Consider the following 14,533-nt stretch of genomic DNA (forward strand, 5'->3'; position numbering starts at 1 on the left):
CAGCAGCCATTCTGTTGCTGCATCTACACCCCCCCCCCGGTGTCCAAATTGAAAAGTGCCCATAGCCTCAAAAAGGTTGGGGACAACACAAAGGTGATAAGGATCCATCTGGGCAGTTGCTTACCTGGCACTGGAACCAAGCCTCAGCCTCAGCTCGGCTTCTGGAGGCAATGGCTTCATACTGACGTCGGAACTCTTCAATGGTGTCACCCATGTCCAAGCCTCGACTGTTATCAATTTGGACCATGACACACGTGTTGGAAATCGAATCTTGGAGCTCTGAAATTTCCTGCAAAGTGCCACAATGTAAGATAACCATTTATCATTGTGCTTCATGTAAAACCACGACATTGTACAGGTTATTTATCCTCAGAGGGCAATCTATGTGGTTTAGACCAGCAATGTAGGGCTTCAGGGCCAAATGTACAGAACAGAATAGTGCTCTTTAAAAAAGAAAATGAAATCTTCCATTTTGTGATTGGTCCCATCATCCATGCCAACTATTTTGCAGTGGTACTGACTAATGGTTCTCAAAAACCCCACAATGCCCACTGGCTCAACAAGGATGAGGAGCGCTACTCTACACATTGGCCCCTCCCAAAGTGAGCCTTCTCTGAAGGCATTCAACAATACAGGTTTGTCTAAGCTCCTATGAATGGGTTTCTCCATTGTTTCTACTGGGAACAGTGAGAGATTGGCCACTGAATGCCCTAGTGATGAAGCGTCTCTGTTTAGAGAATGGGCTGATCATGATGCAGCGTATCTAGCACCAAATACAAAGGCACCGTGGAGTGAAAGGATAGTCTACAGTGGCTTCTTATATGATATCTCCTGGCTTGGTCCTGGGTTCTTTTGGCACACATGTGGTGTGTGCACCTCAACGATGTCACCCAGAAGTGATGTCATCACACTGGGCACATTGTACAGGGGGCGCTCTAGCATTTGGCTAAAAGTTATAAGGTCACCATAGAGTTTTTAGTCAAATGCTAGAGCACCCCCATATGACATGCCCAGCGTGATGACGTCACCTCCAAATGATGTCATTGGGCAGGGCATGTTGGGTGCAGTGGGGCTCTTTGGGGGGTGGGGCTGTCATCGGGCAGGGCATGTTGGGTGCAGTGGGGCTCTTTGGGGGTGGGGCTTCCCCTGCCAACCAGCTGGCCAGCAGTGGATTAGGGCCCCCAAAATCGGGGGAACCCACCCCCATTAGGGGGCTGGCAACTCTAGTCTCTCCAGTCACTCAGGTTATAAGGCTGCAACCAGGAGAACCGGCAAGATTAGCAATTTAAAACATTTTTACAAGAACAGCCTGCTTTGTAATAGCTTAAAATCTTATCACCTGTTCATACATGCATCTCAAGAAGTTGATTTGTTTGATGTGACTTTCCACCTTGGCTTCCAGCTCTGCCTTGTGTGCAAAAGCACAATCCAAATCCTGCATGAAAACCAAAATTGTGATTTGTATTACATTATTATTCATTGGAAATGGAATGTTCTAAAGAGGGAAAGGAGACAAAAGTAGGTGTGGAGACAAAATAACATACAGTATGGCTACCATCACAATTTTCCTTAATCACAGCAAATTTTGAAGGTCTCCTCTTGTTGAAAAATATGAAAGGAATTTTAATGGAAGCCAAAAGAACTTTGATAAGATTTGAGAAATTTCTCTGGGGATGATGGTGGTTAGCACGTCACAATAGCCCTTTTCAGTTGTTATGTTTTACCACATGTATGAGGAGAAAATACTATATCTGCTCCTTCCAGTACACACTGTTGCCAAATGACTGAAAAGGGCAACATACATATTTTCAGCCTCAGTACACAAACATACTGGAAACAAAACTGAAAATCCACACATTGTCCCTTCAGACAAAATGGCTGTCATATGTATGAGAAGGATAACATGTAGTGTGTTCTCCCTGTACTCATGGTAAGGGCATGGGTAGTCATCAGATTTCGGCTGAATGAAAACTGAAGCAAACACAAGGGTTCATCTTTAGGGAAAGGAAAGCCAAAAGAGCTAGCAAAAATCTTCAAAGGGATTATGCATAAGGCAACCAGGAACATGAAGTTGGTTGGTAGATTTAAAAGCGGGACTTTTTAGACCATTTTGTTTTGAGACGGTGGTGGAAAATACTGTCAAGTCGCAGCTGACTTATGATAACCCTGTAGGGCTTCTGAAGCAAGAGAAATTCAGATGTGGTTTGTCATTGCCTGCCTCTTCATCACAACCCTGGTATTCCTTGGAGATCTCCCATCCAAATACTAGACAGGGCCAGACCTTCTTAGCTTCCAAGATCTGCCAGGATCAGGCTATCCTATGATATCCAGGTCAGGGCTTATTTGAGATGCAATATGGAAAAAACTGCAAATACTCTGAAAGAACAATAAACCCACTTTCCAACAGAGGTGCAAAAAAGGTCCACTATCTGGATACAAAACCAGTTTAACAAATCTTGTAGTGCAATCCTAAACAGAGTTATACCCTTCTCAATCAAAAGTCAATAACATTTAGAAGGGTATAACTCTATTTAGGATTGCACTGATAATCTGGGGGAAAGCCCACTGTTTCAGTTCCTTCTTAACCTCAAAAATTAGTATCTTCAAGCAACAGCATCAAAAACTAAGTCACTCACCTTTTTAAGTAATACAAATTCATTCTCAGTAGACGCTCGCTTACTACATTCCTCCGCATACCTGATCAGGTAAGGGGAAAGATTTTTTTATGCATCTATTCAAGACATCAAATTAGCATCATATATGGGGTATGATTGTTGTGTGCTTTTAAACAAAAAGTTAAAACTCTTCACCACAAGAAAAACACAAGACTCTTTCTGAATATATTGTTTAAATTAAGTATATTTGCAGATAGATAGATAGATAGATAGATAGATAGATAGATAGATAGATAGATAGATAGTAGGTAGGTAGGTAGGTAGGTAGGTAGATTCTTATTTGGAATGATTTATTGTGGTCTGCCAGGGAGAAGAGGAAAGAGATCTGCATAGTGCTGAAGCTCCATACTGTAACCATGGGATAGTTTTTCCCCCTCTAGTATTTGCCTTTCATTAGGTATCCTCTCCATATTTAGAAACTCATTATTACAGCCATAAAGACAAGAAGCTCACAGAACAGGAGTTCCCACTTCTCTCTTTCACTGTAGTTCATCATGCCCCCAAGACGCTGCCCTTGGGGTTCACAGGACCCCCAAGAACAGTACAGCATATTGACACCAGCTGATTGGCAGAAAAGCAGGATATAAATATTTTTAATGAATTAACACATAGGACCTCCAGGAATAATGAAGAGCATAACAAAGGGATGTACAGTGGAACAAGGCAGTCAGCAGAAACCATCCCCTCTCCTCAGCTGCTGCTGGAAGTGGCCTTCTAAGCAACAGTGGAAACCAGTTACTGGATATAAGAAAGAAGAATAGCAGTCATTTTAGGACTCATAGGATGCCAGGCAGTTTGATGGGTAGCAAATCCCACGGCATAGAATGCTCCCAGCTGTATTTATTTAAAATATTTATATCACCCTGTTCTTCAGATGTTCAGCTTACTGCAAATGTATGAAAACACAACCCACAGTTAACATACACACCTACTGAATAAACCAAATGCATAGCAGTAAACTACCAGTACAGGTTAGAAAAAAACCCCACAAGAGCGAATCCCTAAAAGAGAAGAACATGTCTACTGTCAAGGAGGGGGATTCCTGAGTGGGTGAGGATCTGGCAGTGTGAAGATCAAAAGACATCTTCCTTCTAGCAGCAGGTACCATGGAAAGTGCAACTGGAAACTTCTGACGACAGGGGCTGTTGCCCCCTCCTGCCTTTTCCCCTGGCTGGCTTTAGAGGGCTGCTTGAGAAACGCCCTGTTCCAATCCTTTTCCAAAGCCAGTGCTAGATACATGCACCAGGGCAGAAAACTTTCACACATGCAGTAGCAAACTACATATATGCTGAGTGTGTGGGATGGTGGCCGTTGAAGGGTGGAGGGCCCAAAAGATGTGAGACACATTAAAGAAAAGCCTGTGATAGAAACATGACTAATAAATAGGGACACTACTGAATTCTGCAGCTCCATTCTTTCTGAGAGCCAGTTTGGTGTAGTGGTTAAGTGTGCGGACTCTAATCTGGGAAAACCGGGTTTGATTCCCCACTCCTCCACTTGCACCTGCTGATGTGACCTTGGGTCAGTCACAAGCTCTGGCACAGCTGTCCTTGAACAGCAAACTACATATATGGTGAGTGTGTGGGGTGGTGGCCGTTGAAGGGTGGAGGGCCAAAAAGAAGTGAGACACATTAAAGAAAAGCCTGAGATAGAAGTGTGACTAATAAATAGGGACACTACTGAATTCTGCAGCTCCACTCTTTCTAATTGAAAAGCCCATTTTGCTTTTAAACAGGTCTTAGAAACACTTGTTAGAAGAAGCTGCAGAACAGGGGTCCCCAATATGGTGCCCACCAACACCTTTCCTGGTGCCCGCCAAGTGTTTTTTGAAAGTGGGGAGGGCCAGGTGGGGCTTGTGCCCAGCGTGGGCTTCTGATTGGGCCTACTGGATTCAAAGACAGAGCTTCAGCCTTAAATGTTGATAAGTTGCTATGACAGTGCACAACCCCGCTCCTTGAAATGTTGTGGTTGGCTCCACCACTTCTGGCAGCCATTTTGTTGTGGCGCCCAGCACCCTGTGTCAGAATTCCAACGGTGCCCACAGGCTCAAAAAGGTTGGGAACCCCTGCTGTAGAATCTACAGCAAAGTCCAATAAAATCTCTCTTCCCCCCTGATGAAGTTTACCATCTCTATGTGGCCAAGATTAAGAAGAAGAAAATGGCACCAGCTTGAAATCTATGCATATGAATAATGTGACCTGTTTTAAGCTATGCTGTTTTGAACTGTTTTGTTTTGTAAATTATATTTGATATGTGCTGAAATTTTTATGATGTCTTAGATTTTGCTCTGTGATCCACCCTGAGCCCGCTTGCTGGGAGGGTGGAATATAAATCGAAATGAATTATATCAATAAATAAAATGTATAGGCATTCATGTAGGGGTATGTGGATGCGTTTGGGTGGTAATGCTATGGCTAATGTACATAATAGCTCACAGTGGACATGCACTGTGGAGAAATGTCCTCCATCCTAGGGATTACATTTATATTTCAGTAATTGGGTTTACCTTGTACCCATGCACAATGGCTTAACCATTTAATTTACATTGCTCTGAACATGAATGTGTGTATGTAAATAAATAAGTATGCAGTATAGGAGGATATGAGGGAAGGATGAGATGATTCTTTCGGGATTTCGGGGTATGGGTCCAAATCTGGACTTTCCAAAATACATGGGAAATGTGTTTCCCTTATGTTATAGACTAGGTACCAGTACACACTCAGCAATAACACATACCTTTTATTAATGATTAGTAAAAATAGCTCAATTGCTCGTATTGATATTATTGTCAAACTGCATGAGCGGGAAGCTCCTAGCACTGGAGGAACATGTTCTGCAACGGAGGTCTGCTCTATAATAGAAGTCATTCCCACACAAGCAGAAGGAAAGATCCAAGCCATTGTTGAGAACAGTAGTAAAATTGACAATTCCTTTACATAGCATGCTATTAAAGATGCATACATAAAGTTTCCGTAGAGCTCACCTCCTTTTATGGCCTTCCATGGCTTGTTGTAAAGAGTTACGTTCAGCCTTAAGCTTGGCTCTCTCGGATTCGAGACATTCCATCTCCTTCTTCATCGCACCAACGTGTTCATTGAAGAGGGGCTCCATCTTACTTTTTTGGCGTTTCTTTTCTTGCACAAAGTCCCACTTGGTCTTCAACATCAGATTGTGTTGCTCCAGTAATCGGACCTGAAGCCCAAAAGGAAAAGATTCATTGGATCTGGGTTTTGGTAACCAGTTAACCTGTGGGGCAAAACCTACCTCTTCCAAATGGGCAAACAACAGAGGGACCTTTTGTATATTACAGAAGCAGCACCAGGGCTTTCCCATGGCTTCATTCTCTGTTGCTGCTGTAATGTTTTAAATGCTTGGTGGCAAGGCCAATCACATGGGTGCTTTCCAACCAGGATTAGGGGCAATGATTGGGTGGCAAGGATCTGACAAATGGCCCTGCCAATAGGGTGATTTTCATTTAGGGTTACCACTAGGGATAATTCAGAGAGTAGAACAGCTCGATTCAGGATCACTACATGATAAAGATCCATATATCTATTTGTACTGTTGCAATGTGTGTGTGTCTACTTTACCAGAACTGACACTAGTATTCCAATAAATCTGCACTGAGGATACACATAGGTGGGCTTTAGAATTTGTACATTGACATGGGAGATTATTTACTTTGGGCCTATCTCACCCTGCTAAAATAACAGCTTGGATCCTTCGATGCACAAACAGAAACAGACATGGAGTTAGTGGAGTTCCACTTATGCAATAATCTTTTGCAACACCATGCACATTCATCCCTACATATTATAGTGCCTGGAAAGTGGTTGTACAAGATCTCATGCAAGCAGAAACACAATAAGTTAGCGCAAGCGGCTACTACAGTCTTTTTCTTACATTTCGGTTTGTGCAAGTGCTCTAGCACAAGTGAAAAATTTGAGCTGGATCCAACCCAATATTTATTAGCCTGCAGCCATGTACGTGGAGCTAATGGTGTGGTCTTTCCCACAGAATCACCACTACACCAAAAGGAATAGTGCAGATTAGTTGGAAAAGATCCACACAATTGGCCCTGCCTATTTGGTTCTGGGTCTTTACGACATTGCTGTGAGTTAAACCCATGATAAAGCACTTCACATACCACTGATAATGTGCAAAGAGTACCACAGCAAAGTGAACAACTTTTCACACACAATGGTGATACACGTACGGTATTCTCAAATAACAAAGATCTCCTTGGCAGAGGTTATGCTCCTGTTGAAACCTGTCATGAATGAAGTAGGTTCTAGAAACATTTCAAAGAGGCTTCACATTCAGAATTTGCAAAGAGGTTCATGAAGACTCCCAAATACCATTTGTTGACTGTTATTTACTATGTGTACAAAGCCTGTGCTGGATCATAGAAAATCTTTCTGGAGTTCAAATATCCTCATGCCTGTGCGGTTGCAGAAAGGGGAGATTAGGCATGCTAGTCAACCATCCACAGAGTGAGTGTAGAGTCCACAGTCATTCATGTTGGTATCCTACTGAATTTCACAGGCCTGTTGTTTCAACTAGACATGCCCCATTTCAGATTTTTTTCTCTTTTCCCATTGCACAAATTGAACACATGGATAGATTCATGCCATTTTCTTCTTTGTGATGCCAACCCCCCTTAATATATGCGATTTTAACATTCTGCGTGTACCAACTGAGTAGCAGCTGAGTGGAAAATGCCATAAAAGAAAGAAATGGATCAAGAACACCAGCAACAAACATGGACAAAACAATCCATAACAACAAGATACAAAACCGAAAAGGTGGTGGACATCCCTGCATCCAGGAGTAAAGAAGAAGGGAAAAGGCCAGAGACCAAAGAAATAGATATGAACCACAGTCTAGAGTAGCCAGATTCCTACGAACAGCCCAGACTATGACAAAGCAATCAACGTCTTGAGAAGCACATGGCCAATCAAGTTGCCCTATTCACCTGGGCTGTATACCTGGGCTTTCACTGGACACACAAAACATGCCATGAACATCTTGTGCCATGCAGTGATCATGCCACTGTATCCCTCTGATAGACACCTTTCATTAACGTGCATCAACCTCTCCACCCACCCAGACTCACCTTGTCAATGAAAGAGGCCAGTTTGCTGTTGAGGCCCTGGAGCTCATTCTTTGCCTGGCACTTCACTGCTAAGGCTGTGGTGTCAATCTTCAGGTCGAGAGGCTGCAGCAGTGACTCGTTACAGGTCACAGGTGTAATGCGCAATGCACCAGGAGGGATGGCTCCAGCACTCCTGTAGCCGTATGCAGGGCCACAGCAGCTATTTGCCACGCTGACACCACTGTGAGGCCCATTTGCAAGTTTTGTTCCACAGGAGCCAACACTCCTACTGCTGAAGCCCCCTGCTCCTCCATAGCATATCCCAATGCCTATAGGACAGCAAACATTGCTGTCCACTTTTGACTGGGCTACATTTTGAGGCCAAATCTCTGAATAGGAGCTGCAGTTCTTTGGGTCGCATCCAGAGCCAGCATGATAAGAGTGGCAAGACATTGCTTCTCGGAGGCGCGGAACACAAGCAGAAGATAGGGGTTGCAAAAAAGCGTGTCTTGCGGGGGGAAGGGGGAGAGGAAGAAGGAGATGCTAAAGCTTTGTGGGTTTAAGTAGGGCACGCGGTCCTTTATATCCCTTTTGGAAAGCTGGGCTTGGCTTCCTCCTGGTGGGGGAATAGCAATTTTATGGCATTTATGAGCTGGGAGTTTTCGGTAGTCGGCTTCTCATGCATTGGCCTCAATAGTCAGGCCAAGCACAGGTGCCCTTCTGAATATCCATGTGAGGAAGTTCCTATAAAGTTACTGGATCAAATGCTCTCCGTGGAACAATGCCACCAATATGACACCAGTGCTGAGACGGGACTCCAGTCAGTTGCAAGGCCTCCTATTAAACGGATGTCTCATCTTCTGTATATGGCCTAATTATAGAATCTGTAGCCTGGCTAACTCACTGTTCGGGAGGACATTTTGGAACAAGGGCTGCTGAGATTTAGCTGGGTTGCCAACCTCCAGCTGGAGCTTGGAAATCTCTTGGAATTACAAGTGATCTCTAAACTAGAGAAATCTGTTCCTCTAAAGAAAATGGCTGCTTTAGAGGGTGGACTCTCCAACATTCTACCTCACTGAGGTCCTTCCCCTCCATAAACCCTACCCTCCCCAGGATCCACCCCCTAAATATCCAGGGATTTACCAACCCAGAGCTGGTGACTCTGAATTTAGCTGTATTGGTCATGGAAACATTTGTTGAAAATGGTGTTACCATCAGAGGCAGGTTCCTAAGTGGGAGACGCCTCGTGATGCTTACCTAAGAGGTTGGCATTTGGAAATGTCTGGCAGGCCCCATGTTGATGAGCTTGCTTGAAGTGTCCGGTCCCTTGTGATGCAAATGCCGGAGCCTTGCATTTTCCCTGCCATTCCAGTTTTATTTACTAATAAAAACTGATGATTATAGCATCGGTTGCTGCTCCTGTTGCCGCCCTTTGGAGGGCCTTTTTAAACTCTCATTAAAGGCTCCCTTCTGGAAAAAAAAAAAGAGAGGGTAAAGCTAGTAAAAAAAATTCTTCAGTGTGCGCTCTCTGAATACACCACATTCAGCAGCTATATTGCAATGTTTGTTTTGGAGGATGTGGGTAAATTGGTAAGGCTGAGCCTATAGAACGTAAAACTAAGGGCTACATGGTTTTCTGAGGTCCAGTACAGGAATTTAAAATTCCCATTGTTTGGAGCCCTCTTGCACCAATTTATTTGTTCATTTCCTTCATTTTATTTATTTATTTATTTATAGTGGGGACCCAAAGCAGCTTACCTTGTTCTCCTCCATTTTATCCTCACAACAGCCCTGTGAGGTAGGTTAGGCTGAGAGTGTGTGACTGGCCCAAGGCCATCCAGCGAGCTTCCATGGCATAGGAGTGATTTGAACCCAATTTGTGAACACAGTTAAGGTTCACTGAAAATCATTTTTCTTGGTTGGATGGTTTTTAGCTGGATGCTGTGTATATATGTTTAACCATTACAGATGTGTCTAGAATTTGTTTGAGGGCATGTGGGAGGTCTGGCCTGAGCAGCCAGTCCCTATGGTCTATTTATGGCATTTCATTATCAGAACAGATTTCCCCCCTCCTTGTGTGGATGATGAAATTGTATCTATTGAATGGCTTAAGGACAGCATCCCAAGTTTGCTCCTGTCTCAGATAAAAGATGCTAGGGCTCTGGTAGATCCCTCTGAATATGTTCTGTCCATCTAAGTCATGCAGCTGTTGCAGGTGCTTACAAGTCCTCTGCCTCCATGAAGTACCATCCAGACATGACGGCAGGTTGACACCGATCACAGTGACACGATTCAGACTGTATCTGGGTCACAGACAAGACAAGAAGTAGAAGAAATGCATGCCAAACACAGATGTCCAATATGCAGCACACATGATCAAAGAATTTAGGACATGACAACTGGGGGGCCCACAAGGACTCTTCTCATTTTGCCCTCTCCCCTTTCCTCTCATTTGAGAAAATGTGGAGCGAATGCTAGATGCAGAATCGCCCTATGGGAGGCAGCCTAAAGATATCCCCCAAACACCTCCCTCCCCAGGCACTCCCCCCCCCCCAAATAAAAATCTCACAGCATTTGCTGAGGCAGTTTTCAGAGCCCTATTCTGAGGGCCAGGGCCTACTTCATCATGGGCATGAAGTAGTTACCTAAGTGGTTAAGTATAGACATATTTATAAACATATGTACACACATATACCCAGACAGAATGACGTTTTGTCATTGCTGCATTGTTTTACAAAATTATAGCCAAAGCTCAAGCACTGCAGGCAATAGCAGTATGTGCATCACAATGTGGAATACAAGTGAATATAAGATCCTTTTAGCAGGGATGATGTTCTCCTAGATAGTAGCAAAAAACCCCAAAAAATTGCAAGATGAATAGTGTAATGAATACATGAAGCTGCCTTGTGCTGAGACCATTTGTCTATGAATCTCACTATTGCCTTTTCTGACCACCACCAGCAGCCCTCCAGGTGTTCTCTCACATCATCTGCTGCCTGACCCTTTAAAAAGAAACCCTGAGCACCGAACATGCAATCTTGTGCATGCAAAGTAAGTGCTCTGCCACTGAACCCCACAGAAAGCGTTTAGAAGGCACTTCAGGAAAACATGTCTCAATTTTACAGAGGTAGAATACCAAGGCAAAGGCTGATCCCAAAGGCCAATCAGTGAACCCAGGTCAGAGAGGTTAAAACACACGCAGCAGAAAAGGTAGCTCAAGAATACTCAGGCCAGCCAGTGCGGTGTAGTAATTAGAGTGTCTGACCAGGATCCGGGCTATCCAGGCTCAAATCCCCACTCGTGCCATGGAAGCTGGCTGGATGACCTCGGGCCAGTTGCACACTCTCAGCCTAACCTACCTCGCAGGGTTGTTGTGAAGATGATATGGAGAAAGGGAGAATGTTGTAAGCCACTTTGGTAGGGTTTCCCAGGACTATCTAGCACTCAGGATAATTAGGGAGGGGTGGGACAAGCCATTCAACGTCACACCAGCATGCAACATTTATACCCCACTTTTCTCCCCGTGGGGACCCAAACTGTAGGGGGAAAGGCCTGGGCCCCTGTTCTACACCGATACTCAACAAGGCGGAAGGGGGGAAATGGGAGGGGATTTTGGCACAACACTGAAAAGAGCCAGTGTGATACTCTAGGATTCACCCCAAACTCTATGGGCTGTTTTTGTTTCCCCCCACCCTTCCTCCCTGAAGAGTTATTGCAACATTTTCCATTCAAAAACAGCTAGATCCACATTTGCATCGTTTCAGCTCCATAACTGCACAATATTCCTTTAGACCATTCTCTGGACATCCTTTGTTTCTGTCCTACGCATCTGTGGTCACTCCACACTCAAATCCTCAGATTTGTTTTCAACTATTACTTCTAACCCTTCCCCCAGGTATCTCGTTAGGAGTGCCACTTACCCACTAGGGTTGGACATCTCCCACCCCCAGCTTTTGTTGCCCACCACCACTCCTGTGACTAGCAGGAGGGGGGGGGATTAAAATCACCATTGGTGTGACAGCACTACATCACTTCCTGACAAAAACAAGAAGTGACATCTCTCCACTCTAGGAATCCAACACTGGAGCAATGTCACCTCCGGATTCTCCCCAGAAGTGATGTAACACCATTCATCAGTGGCAACCTCCATATCCCTACTCCCCCCCACACACACCCCGTTTCCTGCCAGATGCCGTCCACTGGCTGGCAACCTTATTTCTAATCCGTATTGTTGAAGAGGTGTGCTACAAAATAGGTGGCAAGTAGTGCAGGGGTCCCCAATCTTTTGAGGCCATGAGCACTTTTGGAATTTTGACACATCGTTAGGGATGCAGCCACAAAATGGCTTCCATAGTTTACCTTCTGTCACAAAGCGAAAATCCCTGTGTAATAGTGGCAGCTGCTGCCAATGCATACACACACACACACACACACACATACATACGTACATACATACCACCCTTATTAGTATTTTCTGGATATATTTGGGTCTCTTGATGGTATCTGGGATTTTCTGAGATACCAGGAAATGGGTCATGAAAAATCCTAGATATATTCAGGAATGTGAATATCAGGAGCCAGCATTTGAGGGCTCCCAAGACTGGTGGTGTTTCCCCCCCCTTTTCTCCCCCCCCCCGTGTGTCTTCCTGAACTTGATATCTGCTTGCTGTGTTGGTTTCACTTTGAGCTTGACCTTTAAAATAGGTTTTGTTGGTCTCGCAGCATTGTATTCTTTGCAGGAGTTGGTTTGTCTCTGGTTTGTGGTTTATTGGCAGGCATCATGGCCTCCATGTACACCATGCTGGGGAATCCTGGTGTAACCCATCAGTACGTGTGTAGTCCAGCAATACAAATAAGTTTCCCCAGTGGGGTAGTTTCCTATGGCCATTTCAGGTCTGGAAAACAATGCAAGGAGGAGGGTGCAATGCCCCTATCTCCACATGCCTCTGACCCTGTGTGACCCTCCATATGCCTGAGAGTTAAGATTCAACAAGGAACTATCAGCACATCTCTGGCTCAACAAGACATGGGCACACATAAAGCAGATCCATAAAAAGTGTAACAAGTGGTTAGCCCTTTACTATTTTCCAAAAGAGAGGTCATTCCCAGTGTAGGGTTGCCAACAGGGAAGTATATTTGGATACACACACACACACACACACACGTATGTACATACATACCACCCTTATTAGTATTTTCTGGATATATTTGGGTCTCTTGATGGTATCTGGGATTTTCTGAGATACCAGGAAATGGGTCATGAAAAATCCTAGATATATTCAGGAATGTGAATATCAGGAGCCAGCATTTGAGGGCTCCCAAGACTGGTGGTGTTTCCCCCCCCTTTTCTCCCCCCCCCCGTGTGTCTTCCTGAACTTGATATCTGCTTGCTGTGTTGGTTTCACTTTGAGCTTGACCTTTAAAATAGGTTTTGTTGGTCTCGCAGCATTGTATTCTTTGCAGGAGTTGGTTTGTCTCTGGTTTGTGGTTTGTGTTGGATTGTCAGGTTCAACATTGCCTTTGATTCTCAGGCTATGCATTGGCACTGATTCTCTGGTTTTACATTTGTTAGGCTTGCGATGATATTCCTGCTCAGTTGGATTCGATAATTCTCTGGTTTGACATTGGATTGGACTCTCCAGTTGTGCATTTGTTGTGTTAGGCTTGCCACATTGTCTCACAGTTCTGCTAGGATCCCCTGGTTCTGCATTGGTTCTTTGGGCTTGTTGGTTCCGTCTGCTTTGAGAAGCTTTTGGCCTGGGGTTGCTTTGCTTGCTCTTGTGTCTCTGGCTATTCTTTGCCTTGGAGAAAACATGAACTCCTCCCTCCCATAGAAAGCAATGGAGGATGGCTAGGAGCACCTTGTTCACAGGCCGATAGGTTCAGTTCACTTGAGATTTGGGGTTTATTTAAAGGGCAGGTAACAGCAGCTCAGGTGCAATTTTGGTGCAATTTGGTTAAAAAAACAGCCCTTCTCCCATAGGCAGGGGTCATTTCCTGCAGGAGTGCACAGGAGCGGAGCTCGGGCAGTAAAGACCCCAGGGGGCGGGCACATGCAACAAGCCCCACCCCCTGCCCCCAGCAGCCCTCAGTCAGAGCAAGAAGCAGCCAGGTAAATTGCAGAACCCCCCCCGCCCCCCCATCCAAAACAGTCCAGTGGCCCCTTTAAGACCAAGTTTTATTCAGGTACAAGCTCTCCCTCCTCTGCGAGGACAGATCTGCACGTTTCCCCCCCCCCCAATAGCTAGCAATCCAAAACAGTCCAGTAGAGCCTGAGTGGTGGGTGTTGCCTTCTGACACACTTCTGGTGATGTCAGGGGGTGTGGCATATGCAAATAAATTATGCTAATGAGTTATGCTAATGAGCTTCTGCACCTCTTTTTCTACAAAATGACCTCTGCCCATAAGCAATAATGCAGACAAATAAATTGGAAAACCACCACCCGCAAACCCAGATCTGAATACCAAACTGGTATTTAGAACCTGGAAAACCACAAATACTGATATTTTTCAGGTCCCCGATATTTGGATCTGAAAAATACCTTTTTAAAAGCTGCACATCTCTAGTTGCCAAGTCTGAGCTGGGAAATTCCAGGAGATATGGGGGCTGTGTCTATGGAAGGGAGAATTTGGGGATGGATTTTACCTAGAATCTAGGGTATATCATAGAGTCTGCCCTCTTAAACTGCCATTTTCTCCAGGGGGACTGGTCTGCGTACTATGCAGATTGGCTGTTAATCTGGGAGAACTGCAGCCCCCACCT

At 44.7% G+C, this 14,533-nt stretch overlaps 1 protein-coding gene across 1 annotated transcript in view; it reads right to left on the reverse strand.

Annotated features, from left to right (window-relative positions):
* The window catches only part of LOC107116739 (keratin, type II cuticular Hb5-like), a 15,428-nt gene extending 7,205 nt beyond the window's left edge, over window positions 1–8,223 (reverse strand). Inside the window, exons 1-5 of the mRNA XM_015418728.1 lie at window positions 7,792–8,223; window positions 5,659–5,867; window positions 2,637–2,697; window positions 1,340–1,435; window positions 125–289 (exon numbers count right to left, since the gene is read on the reverse strand). Of these exons, the coding sequence (XP_015274214.1) occupies window positions 125–289; window positions 1,340–1,435; window positions 2,637–2,697; window positions 5,659–5,867; window positions 7,792–8,223 (963 nt within the window). The remainder of the gene's footprint in view (window positions 1–124; window positions 290–1,339; window positions 1,436–2,636; window positions 2,698–5,658; window positions 5,868–7,791) is intronic.
* Between the last annotated feature and the right edge of the window lie 6,310 nt (window positions 8,224–14,533).

Source organism: Gekko japonicus, unplaced genomic scaffold (genome assembly GCF_001447785.1).
Source record: "Gekko japonicus isolate JY-2015 unplaced genomic scaffold, Gekko_japonicus_V1.1 scaffold823, whole genome shotgun sequence".
Classification (NCBI taxonomy): Eukaryota; Metazoa; Chordata; class Lepidosauria; order Squamata; family Gekkonidae; genus Gekko; species Gekko japonicus.